Source organism: Alexandromys fortis, unplaced genomic scaffold (genome assembly GCF_014885135.2).
Source record: "Alexandromys fortis isolate MF-2015 unplaced genomic scaffold, M_Fortis_MF-2015_v1.1 scaffold_65, whole genome shotgun sequence".
In the NCBI taxonomy this organism is placed as follows: domain Eukaryota; kingdom Metazoa; phylum Chordata; class Mammalia; order Rodentia; family Cricetidae; genus Alexandromys; species Alexandromys fortis.
This window is the reverse complement of record NW_026067986.1, coordinates 7,426,289-7,452,334: the sequence shown is the minus strand read 5'-3', so window position 1 is coordinate 7,452,334 and position 26,046 is coordinate 7,426,289. Positions and strand designations below refer to the sequence as shown.

The window sequence follows — 26,046 nt, the reverse complement described above, 5'->3', positions numbered from 1 at the left end:
CCCGACCATAACCGGATGATTCTGTCTGCCTCCGTTCCTGACCTGTCCTCTTCACACACAGGCCCCGCCCAGCCGTGGCTTCAAGCAGCGTGGCCTCTCCACCTCTGCCAGCAAGCACCTCGATTACAGGCCCATATTCTCATTAGGAGTCAACTCCACTAGACAAGGGCGCTTCTTAAAGCGCCGATCTAGAAAACTCCTGGGTCTGACCATCCCTGCTTCCTGGAGTTAAAAAGTCAGAGGTGTATTTATCAGTGACTTAAGGAAGGCTCTGGCAATATCTGTGAAAAACATGATGTATTTCATACGTTTCCTTTCTAACAGTCAGTACCGCTTAGAACAAAGTACCTGATTAAATCTCTGGGCATTTTCCAAAATCTTCCTCTCTTCCTTCAGGCAGTTATGGATGATCATGGACATCTGCACGGGATCTTCCTGGAAGTTATCCTAGACACAGGTGATAAGGATAAATAAAAATAAGTTTCGGAATAGCCGCAGGTGGTGATAGAATGGAATGCGAGGACCACAGGGAATTTGGCAACCGTGAAAGGTTTCCGAACGTGCAGACTATAAGTACATTAAAAGTCAGACAGATTAAGGACTCTGAAGTGGACTCTGGCATTGCTTCCGTGTGGCACCGGTCTACTTCACGATGCCTTGCTTCTGAGCTCGCGAGCATGGGCGCTGTGCACAGCATCTGCGCTTCTGAGCTCACGAGCATGGGCGCTGTGCACAGCATCCGCCTCCATACAGCACAACGCCAAGGGTCCAAAACAGCCTGACTACAGACAGCTGCATGGGATGGACAGTAGGGTTGGAGTCGACAAACAAAGTTTCTGCTCTTTGGGGAACACAAGGGCTTTACTTATGGAAAGCAGAGCCTTCGATATTTTCCTACTGTCGTTCCAAACCGGAATAAAATGAATTATTTTATCGTATTAGACAGAGACCTCATGACTGTGTAGGTAAATTGGATTCCATCTTTAACAATCGGTAGAATTGCAAGGATGTCGAAGAATCGTTTTAAAATAAATTTCTATTTATTTATTATCAATAAGTGCCTGCGCAGTATAACTATTTTATATACTGAGACGCATGAAGTTGTGGAAAAATTTCTCGGGTAAGAAGTGGTCATGAGTAGAAAGTCTGTAAAATCTGTGTTTAGTACACATCTCTCTATTCCTTAAGAAGCTTATCGTATGCCTACTAAATCTGACTTAAGGGATTTTTTTTTTTGCTGTTGTTATTTTGTTTTGGTTTTTGTTTGTTTTGTTTTGTTTTGTTTTGTTTTTGTGTTTTTCGAGAAGTGGTTTCTCTGTAGTTTTGGAGCCTGTCCTGGAACTCACTCTGTAGACCAGGCTGGCCTTGAACTCCCAGAGATCTGCCTGCCTCTGCCTCCTTGAGTGCTGGGATTAAAGGTATGTGCCACTGTTGGCCACCACTCCCAGTAACATATTTTTATAAAAAACAAAAATACTCCTTTGATAAATTAGGACAAAAATTACTTTGTCTTACCAAATTGGAGCAATTTGATTTAAAAAGAAAATATTTTCGTATGTGGATCCTGAGGGTTTGGGGCAGTATTAAGTGTAAAAAATTCAGAGTTTCAGGCAGGCTAAGCAGGCACTCTGAGCACTGAGCCACACCCACACCTCTTCCTAGATGCTCTAGTATCCATCGCCTGTACTCCTGAAGCCAGCCGCCTTCTGTTAGACTATGGAGGCAATGCAAACGACGTAGGAACTATTCGTGATAGTCTCCAACTAATTCCTCAACGCAGCAACTGAAGTAAAGGGTGCTTGTAACTAGAATAAAAACATTCATCTCAATCGTTCTCTTTTCACGGTCAAAGCTATTGTGCAAAGTACTGGCAACCGTGTTCTTAGGACAAGTTCACCACCATGCAGCCTGAATAGGAACAAAAATTTTATCAACTTAATATGATTTCCCATCTCACTGAAATCAGCTCACAAACATCTTCAGAGAGAAAACAGAATAGAAGGCTTCCAACTACCTAGGGTGAAATGTTTTGTTGTGTCCCACAAAACCTTTCGTTTCTGTGAAAACAAGAAAGTGTTACGCTATAGAATAAGCGTGGCGGCCAGGCTAAGGGCACGCTGGGGGGACATCTGAAGAGCCAGTGGTAGACAAGTCTCCCAGAAGCAAGGCAAAGTGGCTCTGGGCCAAGTCACTCATGCACTAAGCCCCAGTGGGCCAAACCTTCCTGGAGTATCTTCACCTGGACCCACAAGGGCTTAAGATTCATTCAGCTGATCGCTAAAATTTCTTGGAGCTTAGTGAGTTACTGTAGCTCACTGTTCTGAAAATGAAGCCCCTTTCCTTTGGTCTCAATAGCAACAATTTTTAGTGAAACAAAGTTTTACAGCATGACACTTAAACCTGAAAACTTTTGTGCGTTTATAAAATGAATTGAACGCCGGGCGGTGGTGGTGCAGGCCTTTAATCCCAGCACTTGGGAGACAGAGGCAGGCGAATCTCTGTGAGTTCGAGGCCAGCCTGGTCTACAAGAGTTAGTTCCAGGACAGGCTCCAAAGCTACAGAGAAACCCTATCTCGAAAAAAAAAAAAAGAATCGAAATTGTACTGATTTATGTTTTATAAGCGTTAGCCACATAAAGAGAGTCCTTTTTTTCCTGTAACTTCTCTAAACACCAGCGAGTGTGTGCTGAGTAGCATCTGCTGAGCGGAATTGCGGGAGAGGCTTGAAGTAAGCACAGAGACACTTCCAGAAACACACAATGCCGGTTCGTACCTGAAGATTGCGCTTGCTTTTCCTTATGTTGTGCTGCAACAGAAAGTTATTCTCCAGAGAAAAGCGGCTGTACTGATCATCCAGCTGCGAAAGGAGGTCATGGAAGCGGATGGTGGCGAAGGAATCTTCATTGGCAGCGTGCTCCCTAGGAGATCGGAATTTACAGCTCACTCCAGACACTACTAACACCACACAAAAGAAATGCTGCTTCCCTTCCAGACAGTGTCCAAAAATAATGCGTTTCTTAGGCTTATTTTCTTTTCTTCTTGCTTTTATTAGCAATTTGCATAGTGTCATTACCATATCATTAGCATATAATTGGCATATAATTAGCATATAGTCTAATTAGTATTATTAGCAATTTGCATAGTATTTCTATTCTACACAACTGACGAAAAATTATAGAAAGTATCAGAGATTGTACAGAAAAACTATTCGTGGTATTTATCCCCAGACAGAAAAAAAACAATAGGGGCCTGTACTTTCTATATCAAATACTTTCAGAATGTTTAGAATTTTTGCCTTTAGCAAATAATGTGTTTAAGACTGGGAAGTACTTAAGGACTCATGGCTTCGGTTTTATGGCTACTGGGGAGATTCATTCTCTGTAAACACAGCTCCAAAGTGACTTCACCGACAGATCTCTTTGAAACACACTCCACTCCCTCGCCAGGGGGTTTTGCTCACCAGTCTTGCTTTTCCAGCCACTGGGCCAGGTACTGTCTGATTTCCATGGGAAAGCTGTCATCGTACAGCTGGTGAACCTGCTCCAGGAACTTGGAGTCCAGCTGCTGAAGTTCGTACCACTGAGACATCGTCTGCGGGAAGAACACACGCGTGTGAACAGGCAGCTCCGGCTCCAGGCGGAGCCGCTGAAGCAGCGGGCTCTCACCCTTCCTAACGCGGAGACCCTTTAAGACAGCCGTTCCCGTGGTAGTGGTCATCCCCAACCATACAATGTTTTCAGTGGTGCTTCCTAACTGTCCTTTTGCTATGCGATGAATCGGAATGCAGATATGCTTTGGAGATAGAGGTTTCTCAAGAGGGTCGAGAAACACTACTCTACCCTGTCGGTCTCTGAAAAGCATGACCCGAATGGTATCTATATTTAATATTCATCTTTATTGAATTTTGGAATCATTTTTTTTTCTTCTGCAGAAAACATATCCCCAGGTCTTTACTCAAAGGTCAGCGCAGCCTACACTAGCCGTCTTCCTTCAGGGATAGCCACCCCTCCCTGGAGAAGACTGCCTCTTCGCTTGACAGATTTTTCTGCAGAGCGCTCGTTTCTCACCCAGACCCATCCCATATTTTCCTTTGGACTTCATTACCTTTTCTGTTAAAGAAAAGGAAAGGGAACAAGGTCTAGTAAGCTGGGGAATCTAATAAATATTTACAAAGGAATTTCTACTTTTTCTCAAACAAGCAGAAAACATTCTTAGCATGAAGATATCGCAAGCACTTCCTAAAACTTTTCTACTAAAGTACAGCCCATTTTAAAGCTTGTATTTTATTTCAAGATTGTTATGTTTTATTTATTGCAAGTGTTGTCCACATTCTGAGTGGAAGCTGGAGGTCAGCCTCCGGCTTGGTACCAAGAGCTTTAGCCAATGTACCATCATCTCTCCTATTCAAGTTGATACTTTGTATTTGTGATTGACACAGTAAAATGTTTTTATTCAACAAATTTGAAAAGAAATACATTTCTCTCGTTTTCACAGCAAACAATAGATGTGGCACAAAGAAATCTTAAATCTCAATAATGACTTTTTTTATGTATGTGCTGGCAGGCCCACGTAGAGGTCAAGGGTATCAGGATAACAGCCTCAATCCTTCCTCCGATTTAGTTTCTGAGACAAGAACTCTGCCCGTTTTGGTTAGAATAGCTCCCCGGCAAGCCGTGTGCTCCCCAGCTTCAAAGTCACAGCTGCACGTCCTCACACCTGCATGTGTGTGCATGGGGGGGGGGGGCTGGTGATCCAAACTCGGGTCCTCACACACGCACAGCTGAACCATGTACGGTGTATCATCTTCCCCAACAGAAACAACAGCCGTGCCTGGCTCACCACACCAGAGATCAGGGGCACTTGGAAAAGCCAAGCCAAGAAGGTCAAGGTCAGCCTGAGCTGCGTGCTGAGTGCAAGCCTAGTCTGCAAGGTTACACAGTGAGTCACCATGTCAGAACAAAGCATCCTTGCTAAACGTCATTTGAAGGGATAAAGTAGATAAATAGGAAGCATCACGGCAATCCCTAATTTAAGGACCTCTTAAGAACACATTTTGTATGGCCATCACGTAACAGGACACGCACCGGTGCACACGGGCATCACTACATGCAAATCTAGTCCGATCTCTGGGGAAAGGTCTGCATCCGGTGGGGTCTGGAGGTGTGTGGATATACAGACATGCTTCTGCACATTCGTGGGCAGGAATGAAGTCATGTCTGCTGCATGAAAATGGACTACAGAACTAGCTGCCATTTCAAGTACTAATAAAAAGAACTCCAGCCCACCCACCATGTGGCACGTCTGTGGAGCAAATTGATATTTTACATCTGGTTTACCTCTGTTGACGTCCACATCAGTCCTACCCAGCCCTGTTAGGGACGTGCCTAAAGCAAATATGAGGGACTGTCAGGCCATGGCGCCTGTGTAAGCTCCACTGGATACAAACCTGTCCATCAAGAGACCCATCCTGACAAACCCTGAACCAAGTTCATATTCTCGTGAAACCCGAGACTGGCCAGACTCTCAATCGCCTGGCTCTAACAGAGTTTGGGGGTGACTTCTTCCTCTGCGGTCTTAGGACCAGCTGTCTCTGCACCTCCAACAAACATCCTACCCCCCCCCCCCCAATCTAGCCTGTGCTGCACAGACTGGACCACACTGCTGCCAACAAAGGTCTGTATAAACGACCCTTCTTCCTAGAGCTATCTGTTGCACCCACATCTGCTTGCCCTGCTTATTAGAGCATCAGCTCCAATCTTCCCTGTGAGGTGCATGACTGTCTCCCACGGTATTGTAAGCATCAGCGCCTCGGAGGGGGTACATTTTGCTATTGGCATCCTCTGAACCCCGGACAGAGCCCGATATATGGCCTTAATCATAAGCGTTACTGAGCACGGTACAGTGTGTCCTACTGAAAGCTGGGATGTTTCGGTAGGCTTTGGGCAGCAACAGGCAAACCCCATGACGATCCTACAAGTTTGAGTCTGGCATCCTCACTAAGCAATAAAGGGCTCAAGTCGTTTCGCCCAGATAAAAACAGCTTTCACCCACCTGTAGACTTACTACTCCGTGGTAGCCCGGGAGTTATTATTAAATAATAATTACACTATTAGTGCTGCTTCAGTAACTACATATCACTTTTACGTTCCAGAAAACTGCTTACAGGCATTACTGAGATTCCAAATGCATTGACTTCCACGAACACTTACTGGACTGTGAAGGACACTTACTGAACTGTCTCCGGGTGCCGGCTGGGGATTCAACACAAGCAACCGCCAAACACAGCAAATCGGGTGCCTGTTGCGTGCAGCGCACGGGGTGGCAGCGGCTCTGGAGACGGGACAGAGCTGCTACAACTGCGGAAAGAAGAAAACGGAAAGTGGCCAGGCGGTGAGGCGAGCAAGGGTTAAAGTGGGAAAGTGCAGAGTCTTCCGGGAGACGCTTCTATTGCAAAAGTCTACTGCTATTACCCAACCGTGTGGACGGCCAGGGTAAGGGCGCCAAGCGGAGCCATGAGCTAAGCAGAGGGTCCCCCGTGATGCGCGGTGCCAGGTCACCTGCAGGCAGCGGACCCCCGCACCTGGAGGGGCGCCCCACTCCGCCCTCACCCGCACCCGCAGTCGGCGCTCACTCACTGCACGCGGGTGCCCGAGTCGGGGCAGATCTCCCTGCGCCGCTCAGCTGCGTCCCAAGAGGGTCTGAGGGGCGCGGTTCCCACGGTCGCCCAGAGCCTCGACAGACTCAGCGCTGGCGGGGAAAACGAAAGCACCGGGCTGAGGAAAAGGCCGAGGGCGCCCCGCCTCCTCCCGCACCAGCCAATCAGCGGCGGGATTTAGCCGGCTGTTCCGCGAGCGCGCCACCTCCCCGCCGCGCGCGCCGTGTGGCTGCTTCTTGGTCTTCCTGTCCCCTCGGCTCCCCACCCCCGGGTAAGAAGCTGGGGCTCCGCTACGCGGTGCAAACCGCAGACTGGAGGCTCTGTTTACAAGTTTGGAGAACAACGGCAGGGAAGCTGTGTGCTTGCGTGCTTGCGGAGGGTTTGTCTCAGAGACCCTGCATTAAGTAGCCGCCTCGCTGAGATGCCACGTTTCTAAAGCCAGGGGATGTCTGCTTTACTTACCCGTTTAAAAACCTTCAACACAGGGACTTAACTTTAACTCAGCAGTTAAGACAATTTGCTCTTGCAGGGCACCGACGTTGGTTGGATCCCTGGTGCCCCACATGGAAGTTCCAGAAGATTCGGTGCCCTCTTCTGACCTATAGGCACCGAGCATGCAGGTGGTGTACATGCATACATGCGAGCAAAACACATGAAATAAAATGAATAAACCTAATTAAGAAGTTTAAGAAAAAACATAGCCGGGCGGTGGTGTCACACTCCTTTAATCCCAGCCAGCACTTGGGAGGCAGTGGCAGGCGGATCTCTGTGAGTTCGAGGCCAGCCTGGTTTACAAGAGCTAGTTCCCGCAACTGACACCTTCATTGTTGAAATTTTCCTCCCTTGTCATCATGAGGATAGAACCTCCTTGCTCCTTTGCTCCTTTCTGGACTTCTCTTCTCTATGGCCCCATCTCCAACACTAAACCACTAACCACAAATGTCAGGACCTCATCTCCCCTTCTCCCATTGTACTTTTGGTGGCCTCCCCGGTAGCTTCCATGTTCTGGGTCGCTCCTAGATGTATACCAACCCTTGGCTTTCCTCTAAGCTCCACGCCCCCCCCCCCCCCCCCCCCCCCCCCCCCCCCCCCCCCCCCCCCCCCCCCCCCCCCCCCCCGTCCTGGGATACCTATTGACTCTTTAAACCAGTTAAACTCAGAATAAAAGCTATCAGCTGCATGCCTTCTTCCTGCTCTCCAGAGCTTGGTCCTTAAGCGTCCCTGGGGCTTGCTCCTATCCCCAAAGTTTCATTGATGTCTTCCTACCTCGTCCACCACCCTGTCCTCTTGCCTGAATTACGGGCGGTAGCTTCCCACATGACTGCCTTGCTTCAGCTCACCCCCTCACACACACTTAGCTCAATCTCCAGGCAGTCATTTTAGTGATCTTTATCTAATTGCAAAACTGTTCGTGTCATTCCAATCTCAAAAACATGAATGATGGCTTTTCTTGTTTGCTCTTATACAAGGCAAAATTTCTCAATATATTCTCTAAAGCCGTGTTCCCCTCTCACCTTCTGAACAACTTGTGCCATACTTTTCATTGCTTGCGTCGGCACTTTTATTCTCTGAAATAAGCCAAGCTCTTCCCCCTCCACGCACACTCCTCTCACCAGTCGGTGCTCTCTTTGGAAAGTCCCCTGAGCCAACATCTGTGCTCTCCAAATTATTCGATGGGTAACTCATCTTAAAAATCTCAGATCAGACGTCAGTTCTCTGACAGGTATAACGGAGGCTGGCTAGATCTTCTTGGAATGTGTTCCTATAGAATCGATCGCTTCCTTCAGGTAGATGGCTATTGAATCAAGCCTCGAATAGCGCAGCAACTTTGGGTAGGAGAAGGATCTAAGTAACTTCCCAGCAGTGTGCACACACACAAGCATATTACAGCCGTTGTTCTTTCTCCGTCTGTATAGTTTATTTTCTTGTCACACATCCACCCTCACCAAGTCATCCCGGAGCGCTCAATGTCCCTGCCTTTCTTCCTGTCTGGGATCTCCTTATCTAATTACCCAATTAAATTTGTCTGTATTTTGCCCTCAAAGGTTTCATTGTAATTCTTTATGGTTTTTTTTTTTTTTTTGTTCAAGGGCTATTGTTGCTAAGAGTTACAGTTTCTGAAAAGAAATCTCTTTCTTATGTTGTAGGGACTACCATGTAAGACATCAGCTTCTGAACTGGACGGGGATGGGGGGGAGCCACACAGGGCCTCAAAGAACAGCAGCTGAGGAAAGCTGGGAGCAGAGTGGGGTTTGGGGAAGAGATTGTCCAGTGCCCAGAAAGTCAGCCCTGAAATCACACATGCAAGCAACATTATGCAGATTAGAAACAGATTATACTTAAGTTATATACATGCAATAACAGTTGGTGAAAAAAAGAGGCCATGACTCAAAAGGAGAGCAGGGAGGGGTTTATGGGACAGCTTGGAGGGAAGAAAGGGAAAAATACAATTATAATCTCAAATTTTAAAAAATGAAACGCAAGCAAAAGAGACAAACGAAAAATTTCCAAAACCAAAACAGAAACCTAGAAGAAAGATACTTCCGAATCCTTGATACTATTTTGCAAGAATCAACTCAGGAAATCGAATCTTTGTAACAACAATATCAAGTATGCAGAAGACATAAAAAAAACAATGGCCTATCTGGTAAATTGTATTTTTCAAATCTTGTTTTTCTTCCTAACTCATCATGGGCTCACTGAGAATAGAGCGTTCCTCTCTGTGCCCTGACTCAGGCTTGTGGCTTCTTCCAGTAAAATGAATGGTGGTTGGAACTGTAGGAATTGTAACTAACTTGCCATGCTCCTTGGCATCGATTTGTTATTGTTTTCTCATTCTTTTTCCAGGAAGCAATATCCCCAGGTGCAGCTGCTCCTACTACTTGATCCAGGAGAAAGTCCAGGGCAGCCCCCTCGAGCCGATGCCTGGAGAACTGGCCCATATTGGCTCTCACTGTGTATCTGAGATTTCCCCCCACCCCTCCAAAACAGCTGCTTTCCAGATGACAAAATAATCATTCTAATCTTAACAGGTTAGAAAGCTGCTGGCCATTTTGCCAATGGGGTAAAATGTAAAACAATGAATACAAAGACTTGCATTTGGTTTGAAGGAAAGGGCCGGGCTATGACAAGCATCCCTTCAATCACTAAAAATCAACCAGAAGAATTAGGTAAGAAGAAATTGTGCTTTACCATGCCTGAACTGGTATGTAGACAAAAGGAAGTCCATGGTGTGAGGAACCTAGGAGCCACGTTGTACAACGAATAACGAAGGTGAAGGACTCCTAGAAAGTGTTCTGAATCTCTCATTTCAGGAACATTTCTTTTTCCTTGGAAAAACAACAATCAAGATCATCCTTATTCCTTATCCACCCCTTCTTGTATTCTGTCTTTCTCTTACGCTAATCGACTATACCTGTCTTGTTGCATTATGTCCATTATTAAATATTACGGCAGCTAGAAATAGAAGCACTCAAATAGAAACGCCACCAGGCAAGGCGAATGGATAGATAGCATCTACACAGTCCTTCATCCAACGTGGGACTTTCAACGGCCACCACGCTTGCCTCTGTTTTCTGCTCCTCTCTGCAATGCAGCCGCGTACTGACTTCCTTAACAGATGGAGGGAACGTTCTCCTCAACCTTTGAATCTGGGCTGGCCTGTGACTTGTTTTGAACACTATTAGGTAACAGATAAGACTTTGTATCAGTTGGAGCCCTGTTAAGTCTGGGCAAGTGAGGTCAGCCTTTTGAGGGATGAAGGACGATGGGCCACTGTGGGGTCAGTGCTGTTCTGCAGGGTTCGGCGTTAGATTTGTGCGAACACTCGGGCGAGATCAGACGGGCCTGATCCAGATGAGCAGACACTGGCTAGTCTTTACCAGCAGTGGTAAATGACTGTTTTGCCAACTTGTATTTATTGCACATGTGTTCTGTGTTCTATGTTATATACCTGATCACTGATGCAGATCTTACCTCGGAGAGGCGGGGAGCAGAGAATATCAAAACTGAAATCTAAACCAAAAATTCTCAAGTGGAACAAGTCTATTTCCCATCCCCAAGGCATTTGGCCTGGAACATCTCTTCAAGGAATGCCTTCCCCTGTGTGTGCCTATGACTCGCTCATCGAAAGACTGGACAGGTATGAGATATGGGGTATTTCCTCACAACCTTGATCTGTTTCAACATGGCAGCTTAATGTCCAGCAAATAAATGTATAGCAAAATGTTCACAGACTTCCCTTGCCTCTCAGTTGACCTATTCTAACTTAGCTATACCTTCTAATAGTTAGGTCTAAGTTAGACCTATTCTAACTTAGCTATGCTATACAATCAGTAGTATTGCCATAGTTTAAATGGCTATCCATTGGAATTCCTAAAAAAAAAAAAAAATCCTGCTGTTTTCTCAGTTCTCCTTGTCCACTGTAGGTCTTGCTACTACACAGTCCCAAGAATGTCACTTTATTTTGTATTTTCCCTTTTGGTTTATCTGAAACATCGCTGGACCCAGATGGAAACACACTGCTCTTAAAATTACTTTAATGACTCGGGTTTAGCTTTTGTTTCGTCCCTTCTCTTGGTGAGTGTTTCCAAAGCTCAGCTTATAGCAGCTCTGTGGGAGTCCCCGTATCGCGTAGCTTGTTGAAATACAAGATACATGTCACACCTTAAACTTGCTGTGTGCACACGAGATGTTTCTGCCCAATACACTTTTGGGGGAAAACGACCATCCATGCACTGGCAAGCCAAATTCTTCTCATTAATGACAAGTGGTACATCATACAAAATTCTACCAGACATTAAAAAGCCGAGGATGGAGAGATGGCCTAGCGGTCAGGAGAATAGTCTGTCTTTCGAGAGGGCTGGGATTGCGTTCCCATTGAGCAACTCACAGCCACCTGTAACCCCAGTTTCGGTTCTAGGGGATCCCATGCCCTCTGGCCTCTGAGGGCACCTGCATGCATGTGGTGCTCGGTAACTCATGCAGGAACACACGTATTCACATAAAAAACAATACATAAAAATTGTGAAAACTTTCACAATATTCTTGGACTTACAGGAAATATGCCATAAGGAAATGACTCGTTGTGTGGGAACGGTTTGTGCTGGAAGGCACCATTACCAAAGTTTCATTCGAGTTGGTGAAAAAAATTATTCTAGCTGACAAAGCGCAATTCATATTTGCACATCAAAGCACAATTTGATAGTGACAGACTATCAAAAGTTATGCTGACGGCGACTATTTAATTGCATTGGAAAACATCCGATGAACAGCTAAATTAAAAAAAAAAAAAGAATAAAAGATAGTCTGCATTCTAAGGCTCCTGCAAATATAAAGAAATAAAATCCCAGGGAAGATACTCTAAATTGCTAACGTTAAGGTGGTGGGTCCCGGTCACACACGTTTTTTAAGGGACCTAGAATAATCCCTTAGGGACCCCGCGGGCGGCCCGCACGGTGCTCGCCGCTAGGGGCGCTGCGCCGCGCGGTCGCGCTCGCCGCCGCGGGGGGTGGGAAGGCGGCTGCCGGGAAGAGCCGCACCACGTGCTTTCGGGGAAACCAGCCGGCACCGAGAACCGGCTCCTCTGAGAGGAAATCGAAAAGCGAAAGCACCGACCGGCAGGCAGCGCGCAGGCGCGGACCCGGGGCTTTCCCACCGCTGCCCCGCCCCGTCCTCCCCGCCCCCCCCCCCCCCCCCCCCCCCCCCCCCCCCCCCCGCGCCCGGCCGGGGGGGGGGGGGGCTTCTGGATGGGTGGGTGGGTGGGGCCTCTGGGGTCTTGCAGGGAGCGGAGGGAGACCTTCGTTCCCTGCGTGCACACGGGCTACACCAGATCCCCCGCCACCCTGGCTGGTCGCCATAGCGTGGAAGAATAAAGGGAGGAGAATAGCTCAGTCACTGGAAAGTGATTCTGACTTTGGCTGAGGGACAAAAAGCACTGGGCTCTGCCTGCGGTTTTTATGACTTTCCTGAATCTGGGGTGGCAGCAGTTTAGGTAGAGTGGGAAAGACCTGCCTAACTGGCACGCACTGCCAGGCCTCTTCAGTGGGGACCCACGACACCCGACTTCCGCACCCCAGCTTGCAGTTTGTGCGTAAATCCCACAAGACAGAGAGAGAGAGCCACGTTTCTTTCCCACGCCAGGAACACTGGCTAGGCAGGATAATATGCGGAGCCCAGGACAAATGGAAACGTCGGGCTAAGTGCAGAACCTCTAAGGATTTTGAGACTGCAGGGGAGCGGAAATTCAAGGACAGGGTCCTAAATGCCCTGCCCTGCAGAAGCCATTCCACACAGAGGAGCACGGGGCGGGGGCGTTCATTTCAGGAGAACCCTTGTTACATGTTCATTTGAAGAAAAACTTAGAATGAAGAAGCAAATTTTATACCGCCGCTTTTATATTTAATTCCTGGCTTGGGCAATAGAATCCAGCGCCTTTAGCTTTCCCCACAAAGGCCGTACAGAATTTGGTCCCATCTGCCTTTTTTTTTTTTTCTTCTTCTCATTTTATCCCACCCTGTACTTCACCAGGCTCCTCTCCCATCACCCACTTCATGGGTTCCTGAACCCCAAGTTTTTACCTACTGGTCTTTGGAACCCTAACTAACTGGCTGAGTTCACAGGTGGGCGCTGGCCTTCTCGTGTTTAGCTGGGTCTTCGCTGGTCACTTCTGATAACTTTTTATAACCCTCCAAACACTACATCCGCCCTTCTGTATCATTGTCTGTTTCCATCTAGCCGAACCAGAGCGCAGTAATTCAGGAGAGACTTTTGCTACGCTCTGACTCACACTTCATGAAAGCAACCGACAGCCCCAATGCGTCTCCGTGTCGCGCTCACCGCCTTTCACACGTACGCAGAATGACACGTAGGACAACTGGGTAAGTCGACGCAGAAATTTCCGTCTTTGTGACTCAAACGGGAAGTCCCGCAGGAGACGGGCATCCAGGGTACAGAGCTGTTCTCAGAATTTTTCCTAGTTCATTGCTGACCTTAACACTGGCGGTAGGGATCCCGGGTCAGTTCAGACCTTCCACAGGCCCTCACGCCTCCTGACCTGGGCGTTAGAGTCAGAACCACCTCCCTCCAGTATGTAAATGAAGCCAGTCCTTTGTACCGATACCCCCCCCCTCCGTCATTCACCGCCTGTTTACCCTGTCTAGATGGCTACTGTATTTCTTTGCATCGGTAGCATAGAAGATGCTTAAGGCAATGTCTGTCAATCCTGTTGTGTAGGCCTTGCATGAGTAGCAATGGACATGGGTTTAGCGAAGGCAGAGTTAGGGAATATTTTGGGGACATTGGGTCCACCTGCGAGCAGACAGACACTGGAACTGTGAGGTACACCCAGGAGAGACCTAAATCAAAGCGAAGTTGGGAGTTATTGACACCTACGATTCGAGATCGTTTTCTCAGAGCTTAGAAGTTGAGCTCCTGGTGAAATTGAAAATAAGTTTGTTCTGCGCGCCGTATTGAAAGCAGGTGTGTTGGGGTTAGACAGGATGTGTACAGAGACTGGTCTGTGAGTTTAGGGTTTGTAGGTATCACAAACAGAAACCTAACTTGGTCCTGCAGGCTAACCAAGAAACAAAGGAATGAACCGTTGTTCTTCTTGTATTCAAACACGGTGTTATTAACTGTCTGTTAAGAGTAGATTGTGCTGGCCACTAGGGATAGACCTGCTAACAGGGCTGTCTTTGTCCCGTGCTTGCAGAAGCCATAGGGGACGTGCACTGTGCTGGGGAACTTAGCTTTGGAAAAGGCGTCACCTGAGCCTCTCTCCCATATGCGGACACATGCGCACTTTTGACAAGAAGGCTATTCAGAGCCTGAGGCTTGTGTAGACATTATCCAGGGGAGAAGGGTTGACGGGACTAGACTGGAGACTAGAGAGACGGAGCAGAGGGATGGGAGGGAGTACGAGCTTCACAGATATTCGAAAGACCTGTTGAGATTCATGGTTCTTCCTCAAAGTTTAATGTTAGATATACTTTGGAGTTATGAACCTTTTTGGCAGTCTGACAAAAACCTATGAACATCTTCAAAGAATTTTAATGTCTTTCGTTGAATAAAGTAAAATTCATAAGATTAAGAAGAAAACCAGTTTCAGTGAAATATATATATGTCTAGTGAACTTGGACATACATAAAACCAGACTGGCGTCACCTTTGTGACATGGGGCAAGTGCTTTCCCATGAATGGCCTTAAGTGGATCTAGCAGTGGTTCTGATTAACGCAGTTTCTAAACTGCGCTTAGCATATACAATATTCTGAGGTCACTGTGACTGTCCTATGAGATAAAGATGGTATGGGGTAGGAGTTGCTGCCCTTAGTTCAAAATTGATGGAGATTTGAACTCAGCTAGAAGTTAGTGGAAATAAAGCTATTGGTTTTGCTGTTCGAATTCATGAGCCCGGAATGCTATCCCTCTACTCAAGTAAAATGTGGAGGGTTACGGGTCACCCAAAGGTTTGAAGCAGCAGTGAGGGGGTTCCATTTTTATTAAGACTGTATGATGTCCGCATGTGTGAGTGCAGTCAGCACACCCATGCACAGAGCCCACGTGGTGGTCAGAGATCAGCTCTCTGGAGCAAGTTTTCTCTTCCCACCGCGTTTTTGAGGAGGATTCTCTAGTTTCTGCCCTGCTGCTTACTCCAGGCTGGTCGACCTTTGAGTTTCTACACAATTCTCCTGTCCCTGCCTTCTGTCCCACCGTAGGTTACAGATGCAAGCGGCTGCCACAGTTTTTAATGTGTGCTCATGGGAGCAGACTCAGGCTGTTGGGCTTTTGTGGCTAGTAGGTTTATTTCTTTGTAGCTTTATTGCAGCGTCCTCTTCCTGTGCATCCAGATGGGTATGGTCTATGCTTATGATTTCATAACTCATGGATTTGTCCAGATTCATAGACACAATAAAGAGAGTTCATTTCCCTGTCTATTAATTATACTGACAAGTCAGATTTTGAAAAGGCAATCCGCCGAATCACTAAATGTTCTTGTTCCGCTTTTAAAAGATAATCTGCCCTTCAGAGATTGGAGCAAGTGTGAACAGCACCCAATTTACTAAGCCTGAACCGTGCCATTACTCAGTAGTACAGAAAAGTCATATGCTTGATCCAGAACTCTTTCGCCTCTAAGGGAAGTGCACGGGGTTCCTGAGCCATGAGAGGTGAGGGGAAAATCCCTTAGTTGCACATATATGTAGAGGCCAGAAGACAATGTCGAGTGTCATTCCTCAGGTTCTAACTACCTTTCTCTTTCCCCTGAGGTACGGTCTCTCACTGGCCTGGAATTAGCCTACTAGGTGAGGCTGTCTGACCAGTGAGTCTCAGGGATAGATACCACTTTGCTAGCTCAGGGGTTACAGATGGATGAGTGTGTGTGCGTGCGTGCACGTGCGTGTGTGCGTGCGTTTGTGTGTATGTGTGTGCATGCGTTTGTGTGTGTGTGTGTGTGTGTGTGTGTTTAACGTGGGTTTTCAACCTTAAACTCAGGTCTTGGCACTAGCGAGAAAAACAGTTTAGTGACTGAACTATCTCCCTGGTTGAAGTGATAATATTAAAAATGATTTGGAAAATGTGTATCCGTGATTGGCCAGGGACCCGTGACAGGAGAAGAGAAATATTTGGAAATCGAATCTAGATCTTATTTTATTAAAAGCATCTGGTTTGCCACCAGCTTGTCAGGGACTGAAGATTTGTGCCTCCCAAGTTCACGCGCTGAAATTGAGGTTTAAGTAGGAAACATGCCGCCCCCCTGATTTGTACTTTGAATGCTCAGTCCTGGGCACTGTTTTGAAGGTTTTGGATCTTTTGAGAGGTGGGGCCTAGCTGCAGGAAGTAGGTCATCCGCCTTTGAAGGTTGAATCTATTTTTAGTTCCGGCTTGCTTTTCCCTTCAGCCTGTCTGCCACACACAGTGAGAATAGCTTGGCCCTTGTGTCCCCTCGGCGCCGCTCCTCCAAGGTGTCCTCCACCACGATGGACGGAAAGCGAGAGCCGGCCAATACTTCCTCCGTTCTTCTGTTCGGATCTGGTCCCAGAGACTCTAACCTGTGGCTCTCATGAAGAGAAGCTCTTGGGAATGGGCCTGCCACCCTCACCTGAGCTCCCAGTACACTCTGAGAACTACGGTGACACCAGGCCTGGAAGAAGGGGACCCTGCCCCTGCGGCTCCTGGTCTCGCACTTCCAACTTTCAGGATGGTGAGAAATAAGTTCTTGTTTTTGGAGCCCTACAATCCCAATACTTCTATACCAGCCTAAATTAAACCACAGGTCAAAGGAAAACCCTGGGGTGGTGGAGTTTGGCGGGAATATGCTCTAAATTCCAACCCATTGCAGTTCCAGCATACGTGGCCCAGTTTAAACTGGACTAAACAGGTATTGCTAGGATGCTTCTGGCCGAATCCTGTTAAGCTAAAAGAAGATACCTTGAGGGAATATCTTGCAACCCTTGGGTTAAGGACTTGGTTCTGGGGGCTAGTGGTCACAAAGGACCCACCCCCAGGTGCTTAAAACTGCCTGTAACTGCAGCTTCTGGGAGATCCAATTCCCCATAGATTTCAAAGGGACTTGACTTATGTGCACATACCTGCTCTACACATGGTTAAAAATCATGTAAAATAAGCTTAAAAAGAGAACTCATTTTAATCTTTCTGGATATCAACAAAAATAATCACTTATTGAACTCACAAGGTAACTCGCGCCTCTGTTCACGAGAGCAAGCCACTAGCTTCCGTGTTCTCTCTGGTGGCACAGATAACATGTGACATCTATGAACCCATAGGAACCTTGGCGTTCTGTATTCTGAAAACCTTTTCACAGTGTCTGCTAGGTAGGTATGGCTTTGTGGTACTTCTGATAAATTCCAGGGAATGAGGAGCTTCTAAAACCCATCCTGACATCTTAGTTAGTTCAAGGCAACATTTCCTGGTAGGAAAACTAGAAAACAGATCACTGTACTGCCCCAATTTATAGTATTTCCGTCAATTCGACGGGTCAGTTTCAGGTGACTTCGGGAAAGCTGACTTCCAGAGGGCAGCAGGAACTGAGCATGTCCTGTAGGTGACGTGGTCCTTATCAGTCACACACTCAAGACTACCAAGAGGGACAAAGGGGTAGAGGACAGGCTTGGGACTAGGGCTGCTCCACAGAAAGAGCCTATGGCTTGGTGGGAGATGTGAGCGAGTAGCAAAGACAAGGGTAATTGGCTGTAAGTGTGTGTGTGTGTGTGTGTGTGAGAGAGAGAGAGAGAGAGAGAGAGAGAGAGAATGAATACATATGCCTGGAACGGCCAAAGGCAGAATAAGCAATGACATCACAGACCACAGTTAGGCTGAACTGGTGCCCAAAGTACACCTGCAACTTCTGTACCCACAGTGCCCGTCAGCAAAGCACCTCCCTTCTCTCCACCTGCGAGACTCAAACGCCTTGCTCCTCTGTAGTCTCAGATGAAGTTACCAGGACCAGAGACTCGTGGAATCAGAAGGGATGGCCGAACCCCTTCAGTCCGACGTGTTCTAGAGATGCAAACTATGCAACCTCCAGGTGACGTCAGGAATCCGAGGTCCAGGCTGCCATTTGCTTCCCAGCCTTCATTTCCTAAGACTTTTTACCCATCTGTCCACTTGCAGTGCCTTTAATGTTAGTGCATTTGCCCACCCTACAGAGATGACTCTGGATCCTTCTTCCCACTGAGATACCCCCATCCCCGGTAGGGGCACTAGGAGCTGTGAATATCACAGATGTGCCGGAGCTGTCCTGGCAATCTGCAGGCTTCATGATTCACCCCTGTGAGTCATGCTGTTCCCGCCCCGTCACTCCCCACATCTGGGATCTACTTTAATGATTCTTATCTGGTTTTCCGCTAACCCTTCCTGTAGGTTTTGACTAATTCAGACACGATACTGTATTCTCGACCCACCCGGAATGGTCACATGGCTTCCGGGGCCAAATCATAGATAAAACCTGAGAAATAAAACCAGAAACAAATGCACGCATGGAGGTCTTCTGTTATATTGTTGCTGACACTGGTTTCGTAAAGCTGTCTTCTTACACGTTTATCTGAAGCTTTGGGTTTTTTTTTTTTTTTTTTTTTTTTTTTTTTTTTTTTTTTTTTTTGCATTCTAGTCACTCTGCTCCCAGTTGGGATGAGAGGAAAGCTTCAGACTTCTACCATTTTCTAGAAACCAGTATTTACAAAGCTGAAGAAATAAATTGTGGTCTTTGGCCGAGAACAATCCCCGTTGTCAACCTCTCTCTTCTGTGAAGGGTCGCTTTAGGCTGTCATTCAGCAGAATACGGAGACTTCATCTAAAATTGAAAGTGGAAAATGATGGCTAAGGAAGCTGTTCTGCAAATAAATCAGTTTTGAGGGAGCGAATACTCCTTTTGTCTACTGAACAATCTGTAACCTTTCTACCAGTTAACTAAGAATTCATTAGAGTAATTGGGTCTCATCAGTCAGAAATAAGAGTAATTCGGGCAGATTAAAAACTGTGTTAAGAAAAGTCTACTCACGGGGCAGGCAGAGTGGCTCATTGGGTGAAAGCCACTCGCACCGAAAGCCCGAGTTCAACACAGAAACACACACGATAATTACAAACCCCAAACCCATTCATCACACGAAACATAGTAATATTAATTATTATTTAAATAATTAAAACCTAAAAATAGGTACAGAATGTAGCAAAAGTTCAGTTGGATCTAAACAACTTGGTATATTCAGGACATCCAGCATTGGGCTAAGCCATGCAGGGCAAGCATGGACTTGGAATTCTTAAAGAATTGAATACCGTTCGACTTCTAGCCAGGTAGCAGCTTCCCGGGCATCCAGATCCCTGCAAGGTTTCGCTCTGATGTATTCATATTTGGTAAACTGGGAGTGGCGAACCCTTTGACAGCATTGGGGTACGGGAACGAATAGAAAACATCCCAAGTAATGTTATAGATGGGGACACAGTTCTTAAAAAATACTTACGTTCGAGCTGGAGAGATGGCTCAGTGGTTAAGAGCACTGGCTGCTCAAGAGGCCCTGGGTTCAATTCCCAGCACCCGCATGGCATCTCACACCTGTCTGTTACTCCAGTTTCAGAGGATCTAACACCTTCACACCAATGCACATAAAATAAAGTTAATTATTTAAAAAAATACTTATGCTTCGATTGGTCTTCGTGTTCTAGGGCCACAGAGAGAAGCTGTGCAACAACCAAGAGAAACTGGAACTTGTGGTTCCTGACTTTCTTACGGTAACTGCCAAAGGAGACTTACAGACTTTGGCTGCGCCAGGGAGAGAAGTGTAGGCATATTTGTCCCTCTGGTTTTGTGGCAAACACCAGAAGGCAGTTCTCGCCAGCGCCAGTATTTAGCAACGGGCATGCCACCTAAGCAGCACCGTCTGTTTTAGGCTCTTGAATTTGTGTTAGCAACCGTGCTTTCTCTTTGCCCGGGCGGTGCCGCAACCCCCTGCGATTCACTTGGCACCTTTGTTTCATTGCCAACACCCCAGACCATTGAGAGACGGGAGGACGTACCGCAGTTTCAATCGTGGCGGGGCTCAGGTTTTCTCTCAGCACAGCGTATACACTCGGGGACATGGGGAGAAGGTCTGAAGGAGACTGCGGCTCCGTGGAATCACTTCGGCTTAAAGAGATAAGAGGAGAATATTACAAGGATTATAACATAATAGCTCATGGTAGCCTGCTGTGTCCGGGACTCATCTAACGCTTCATCTCTTTGTGACAATGAGCTTGCCTGCTTCATCATTTCCTATCAGAGCATTCAATCTGCTACGCAATACACGGCATATAAAAACACCGCTTTATAATTCCCACCTTAATAGACGGGAGAGTGTGCCCTGAAGACTCGCTTTATGCGTTCAAAGAAATGAGACATAAAATGCTTTATTGGGCATTAAAAATGCTTTATCTTCAGTTATATGTACTCCGATCTGCCCTTAAATCTTTTAGGAAAAGCCTTTTGAAAAAGAAATAAATCAATTCAACAATAAATATTTTACGCGTGACTAACGTTACTCACATGGTTGAAATGGGGATAAAAACCGACGGGACATAACCTTTGTCTCCCCGTTCTGTAGGTCTCGAAACTGAAAAAGAAAAAGGCACAATGTTGGGAAGAAATGTTAACGTTATTGATAAAGTTGGAAATCGAACATCTGGGAAAATGTCTACAATGCGCAGAAGAAAATACATATCACGTTTGTCTTGTAATTCACAAACCAGCCACACAGGTGAACTTGAAATGCATAGGCAAACAACAAAGTCCTTGGCAGGCTGATACGACTTCACGTATTAACGACTCTAAAATGTCTGAGGATAGTTGAGATGGCTTGACCGTCTGCCCTTTAAGTGTGGCGGGAATATCCAATTCATTTGTACATGAGGAAATTTATAGTGCCGTAGTGCGGTTGTCAGTCTATGGGTCGCCTAGGGATAGTTAAAATGTGGAGCCTGACGAAGGAAACTCATTAGGTGTGTGCTTTATAAGGAATATTGAGACGCCAGCCTCTTTCTTCTCTGCGTCTTGGCCACACACTCCCATCATTAGGTCTCCTGGCAGGCCTACCGAAAGGTGACAGAATTAACCTCGAGAGACTGGCACCTTCCAAACTGTAAGCCCAACAAACCTTAGTCTTTGGCTGATACACGTAGGAACAGAATTCTTTTCATTCAAACACCGGTCATGAACTTATTACTACCCAGAGGTTTTGAAGCATGGACAATCAGCTTGCCTAGAACTAACAATACACCGTGATAACCACATAGTACTGGTAACGGGCAAACCTTGGTCTTCCCAGGTGCACCATGCCAATCGGATGCCAGGACGGTCTCCCAGCTTTAATTATGCTGCTATTCACTACAGCTGAGGAGCCGTAGAGGCTACAGGCTGTTATCCCTTGGTACCTGTAAGGGACTGGGCTCTAGGAACCCTGACAGTCACTCCGTCTACTGTGCTTCAATCCTGTGTGTACAATCGTGCTGCGTTTGCTTTGGACCTAAGCACCCCTTTCTGTAAGCTTTACATCCGTTCCAGGTTGCCTACAATACTGCCTCAGCATAGACGCCGTTTCAAGAGCTGTCAGCCTATACTGCTTATAGAAGAAAGACAAGAAAAGGTCTACATCTTCAAGGCTGTTGCAATCTCGAAAACCTCTTTTTGGTGTCTGGTGGGCTGAATAAGATGTGGAAACTAGGAATAGAGAGGCCAACTGTGCATTCATGAGAGAGAACGGGGAGCCCCTTACCCCAGACAGCTAATTTTATGATTTTCTTTATGTATTCAATATCGTTGAATGTCTGTTGGGATAGTTGCTCTTCTAGAGCTTTAGGACACATAGGAGAGTCTGGCTAGGCAGGAGAATGAAGCAGGGAGCCCCATGTCTCTTCTTCCATAAAGAATAAACACTCCAAGTAAGGATGAGAGTGAGGCCGGATGGGGTGTATGATTCAGAGCTGGATTATTTGCCCAGCATTCATCAGAGCCTGAGTTCCATCCCTAGCCTCTCTCTCTCTTACACACACACGCACACACACACACACACACATATATATATAGAGAGAGAGAGAGAGAGAGAGAGAGAGATATCACGGTAGAGTGAAAAACTTAACTCTTCACTCTCAAAGTTTCTTTGCAAAATGCAGGACTACGGACTGCTGCATTTTCCCGAAAGCTTTGCAGCCATCGGCTCCCTTCCCTGAGCCACAGGCATGCAGCCATCAGCACTCCCGTGGAGTGGCGTTACATTTTTATTTTAATAATTAAAGCTTCCCTGAAGTTCAGAGAGCAAAACAGCAACACTGGCTAGTCTTACAGACCAGGTCGCAATAACACACACTTTTAATGCCAGTGGTCATACTGGTTTGCCATAGAAACCAGGTCAAGCGTGCCTTTAATCCCAGCACTAGAGAGGAATATAAAACAGGAGGAGACAGCTCTCAGTCATTCTCATTCTGAGATTCCTGGAGGCAGGATTGCCATTTTGGACTGAGGTCGAGGTAAGAGCCAGTGGCTGGCTGTTTTGCTTTTCGGATGTTCAGGCTAAACCCCAATTTTTCTCTCTGAGTTTTTATGACCAGTGCTTCACTCCTGTTTTAAGGGGGATGAACTCCAGGCTCTACAAAGAGCTGGTTTGGCCGTGGTGAAGTCTGTTGTAGCCATGAAGGTTACTCTACGAACCACGGACATGGCAATTCATTACCCCCATTGGACCTGGGACATTACAACATCAAAATAATAAAAAAGAGGAACTTCCTTCATGTTTCTCTGTTATGACATCATTTCCCAAAATCTCATGAGAAAAGTAAACACAGACCTTCACAAGGCTGGGAGCTGTAGTGTTTGCCGAAGGCTTTGTCTTTGGGAATGTCAGGGTAGAGGTACTTGAGAGGGTTCTCGGGGATGTTTTCGGCCATGATGACCTTGTAGTCTCGCAGGATGTCAGCGAAGGGCAGAGCTGACAGCCGCCCTTTGTTGTAGGGTTCCACAGAGTGGAACCTCACTTCTCCTGAAAAGCACAGAAACCGGGATATTCAGGTTCTCCGTGGTCATTCCTCGGCCCGCATTATCTCCATAGCTAAAAGGTATGGCCTTCTGGAGTCCCATCAGCGATAAAGCGTGCAACACGGGCTTTCAGAATTCACAGGTAAGCGGGCCATTTTCTATTCAAGCCAGCGAGGGAATGCCACAACGTACCGTTTTCAGAGTGGTCCACCCAGGTGAAGGTGATCCCTCCAAGATGGCTCTCACTGAACCTTAACAAGAATGTCCCGGGCATTTTATCCTTGAGCAGAAGCCGTTCCTTCTCTTTGCTTACAAAGCCCATGACGTACCTAAAATTAGAGCAAGGGGCAAGGCATGGTCTCATCTGATTGTCGTTACTTCTCCACTGATTGCCTTCATCGAGAACAGGCCTAACACAAGCAACTGTACCCAACTCTGATAGCATTACACGACACATGCATATTATACAATACATGCATGTAGTATAGAGCCACAATGTATTATTATGGGTTACTCTCTGAAGAAACCACAATTGTGTTTTTCCCCCCTAAACACACTTTAAAGAAGAAACTAGAAAATAATTAATTAATTAATTAATTAATTTTCTTTTGAGACACGTTTTCGCTGTAGCTTTAGAGCCTGTCCCGGAACTAGCTCTTGTAGACCAGGCTGGCCTCGAACTCACAGAGATCCGCCTGCCTCTGCCTCCTGAATGCTGGGATTAAAGGCGTGCGCCACCACTTGCCCAGCATGGAAACAAGATAATTAAAGCAGAAAAAAAAGGACTCCTAAGAAAAACAGAGCCCGTGAACTCACCCATCAATCCACAGGGGGAGAATGTGCTTTTTAATCAGGTCCAATATTGCTTCCAACCAGGTCCAGAAGGTAAACGGTTTGCCAGGCAAATGTTCCTGTCAGGAAGGAGGCGCAAGCATGGACAAGGCCGGCGACTTAAGCCGCACCCCGATAGAACCCACCCTCACTTTGTGAGCAGAGCCGCACCCCGATAGAACCCACCCTCACTTTGTGAGCAGAGCAGGACCTTCTGTTGTGGTCACCCTCATCCGGGAACCCCTCCAAAGCATCGGCAATGGCACCGAGCCGCAGCCAGCAGCGCCAAGACAAAGAGCTTCCTAAGCGACACCCCCCACCCCGGTTTGTACCTTGCAGAACTTGGCCCAGCTGAGGTGACCATCGCTGTAGTTAGACTGGACTAAAACGAAAGGGGGTAAAAAAAAAACAGAAAAATTTAACAAGAGTGGGACTTTCTGTTCTGTGCCTGGCCTAGTTTCTCCCTCTCCTTCATCGTAAGCATTTCACAAGGACTTGGAACGGAGACGTACATACGTAAGATAAACGGGAGTGCAATCCCGGTGAGTGCAATCCCGGTGCCTGAGAGGTTCAGTATCTAACAGCGTCGTGAGGGAGGAGCCTATGACAGCTTTAGGACTCTCCAGGAATGGGGGATAAACTGGCAGAGGGCGACCCCAGGGAAGCCACCCCAGGGAGGAAGGACAGTGGAGCACAAGGGGCTGCTGGGAAAGCGGGACACTGACTGAGGACATTAGAAGCAGCCTAAGGGTGGTGACTTGCCCGCTAAAGTGAAAGCAATGGTCTTGGAAATCATAGGTAACAAGCAGCCAACAACTATTTCCATCTAGAACACTATTAATACTATCTAAATTCTAAGAAAACTCCATTCCTGTGGATAATTTGCTGAAGAGCCTAAGACTGCGGTTGCAATCTACGCTAATCTATACTATTTGTAGTAACGGACTAATATACTTAAAAGCATTAGCTCCTCATTGACAAAAATTTGCCAATATCTACCACTGCTGTTTATGAATTCAAGATAAAAAAATTGTATTTGGTAAGTGTTTAAATTGTCCAAAAGACCAGATGTATCTGAATGCCAACTGATGAGCCAATGGGTGTGTGTGGCAAGCAAGCCAGCATCCTACTAGCCATTCTGCTGCCCCGGATTCTGTGCAGATCAAAGCTTGGTACTAGTTTAACTGGAAACACATCCAGACTCAATGTGAGCTCTCCCTGGTGCTGAGGGCTCTTGCTTATCAAAATTCAGGTGTCCATAAGAAATCTGGGCAAAGCTCTGACTGCAGTTAGTACAGGAAGGGCTGCTGATGACATCTGTACGGTCTAGACACAGAAGCTTCCGTCATGTGAGGGATTTGGTCATTCTTGGTGTCTTTGAGTTTCTGTTCCATTTCCTGCACTCGGCCCAGCCAGTTCTAGTTAGTTAATGGCAATGCGAATGCTTCACAGCCTATTCAGAGGAAGTGGCCTAAGGACTCCTGAGAACCAGAGGGTGAATGGAAGGCCTGGCTGCAGAGGAGCTCTGCCCGGGCTCACAGCGGGGCGCTGCTGCCTCCTAGCTGCGGAGCGAGGCTGCGACCTCTGAGCCCCAGCCTCCTCAAATCAGTACAATAAATACCGTTAGCCCCTAGGAACACTGCGAGGATTAAAAGGAGAAAAAACACTTGGGCCTGTCCCTGACGACATCCAGTAGGCATTCAATAAAGCGTGACAATCGCCGGAACTCTCAGCGATACTAGCGTGACTGCTTGCAAGCAAACCCTCCGGTGCCCGTCTGCCCTCACCTGTGAGCTTCTCCGCCAGCATGTTGAGCTGGTCTGAATTAAGGCCACGGCCAACATAGGATGAAAACTGCCAGCTCATCACTTCCAGGAGTTGACTCAGCGTGACAGACGGAGGTTTATTGAAGAAAACCAAGTTCTGAAATAGAGTCACGGTGACGACATCCGTTAGTTGCATGGGGGAACACCACCATTGAGTACATCGCTGCCCTGATTTAAAGTCGGGGGTCAAGCGAAGTCAACAACACAGATTGTTAAGAGTG

The 26,046-nt window shown here is 46.9% G+C and overlaps 2 protein-coding genes and 1 long non-coding RNA gene across 7 annotated transcripts in view; 1 reads left to right on the top strand and 2 right to left on the bottom strand.

Moving 5' to 3' along the window:
* Positions 1–6,796, bottom strand: part of Stat1 (signal transducer and activator of transcription 1) — a 37,896-nt gene extending 31,100 nt beyond the window's left edge. The window contains exons 1-5 of one of the 2 annotated variants that reach the window (XM_050159378.1): positions 6,635–6,796; positions 6,230–6,355; positions 3,460–3,590; positions 2,773–2,917; positions 349–447 (exon numbers count right to left, since the gene is read on the bottom strand). In XM_050159378.1, coding sequence (XP_050015335.1) covers positions 349–447; positions 2,773–2,917; positions 3,460–3,587 — 372 coding nt within the window. In that variant the 5' untranslated portion in view covers positions 3,588–3,590; positions 6,230–6,355; positions 6,635–6,796. Of the gene's footprint in view, positions 1–348; positions 448–2,772; positions 2,918–3,459; positions 3,591–6,229; positions 6,356–6,630 lie in introns of both variants that reach the window. The other variant, XM_050159379.1, reaches the window with a different exon arrangement.
* Positions 6,797–12,428: 5,632 nt separating this feature from the next.
* On the top strand, positions 12,429–18,771 carry LOC126511878 (uncharacterized). 3 transcript variants are annotated; one of them, XR_007594800.1, is made up of 4 exons: positions 12,429–12,646; positions 13,183–13,532; positions 16,551–16,853; positions 18,030–18,771. It is a non-coding gene; the product is annotated as an uncharacterized lncRNA (long non-coding RNA). The 3 variants fall into 3 exon arrangements; XR_007594799.1 differs by having other exon boundaries at positions 12,429–13,274; positions 13,390–13,532; XR_007594798.1 differs by having other exon boundaries at positions 12,429–13,532.
* An 8-nt stretch (positions 18,772–18,779) lies between these two features.
* Positions 18,780–26,046, bottom strand: part of Stat4 (signal transducer and activator of transcription 4) — a 78,705-nt gene continuing 71,438 nt past the window's right edge. Inside the window, exons 17-24 of one of the 2 annotated variants that reach the window (XM_050159372.1) lie at positions 25,787–25,922; positions 24,332–24,381; positions 23,985–24,079; positions 23,361–23,497; positions 22,981–23,172; positions 20,688–20,754; positions 20,183–20,291; positions 18,780–18,962 (exon numbers count right to left, since the gene is read on the bottom strand). In XM_050159372.1, the coding sequence (XP_050015329.1) occupies positions 18,936–18,962; positions 20,183–20,291; positions 20,688–20,754; positions 22,981–23,172; positions 23,361–23,497; positions 23,985–24,079; positions 24,332–24,381; positions 25,787–25,922 (813 nt within the window). In that variant the 3' untranslated portion in view covers positions 18,780–18,935. Of the gene's footprint in view, positions 20,292–20,687; positions 20,755–22,980; positions 23,173–23,360; positions 23,498–23,984; positions 24,080–24,331; positions 24,382–25,786; positions 25,923–26,046 lie in introns of both variants that reach the window. The other variant, XM_050159371.1, reaches the window with a different exon arrangement.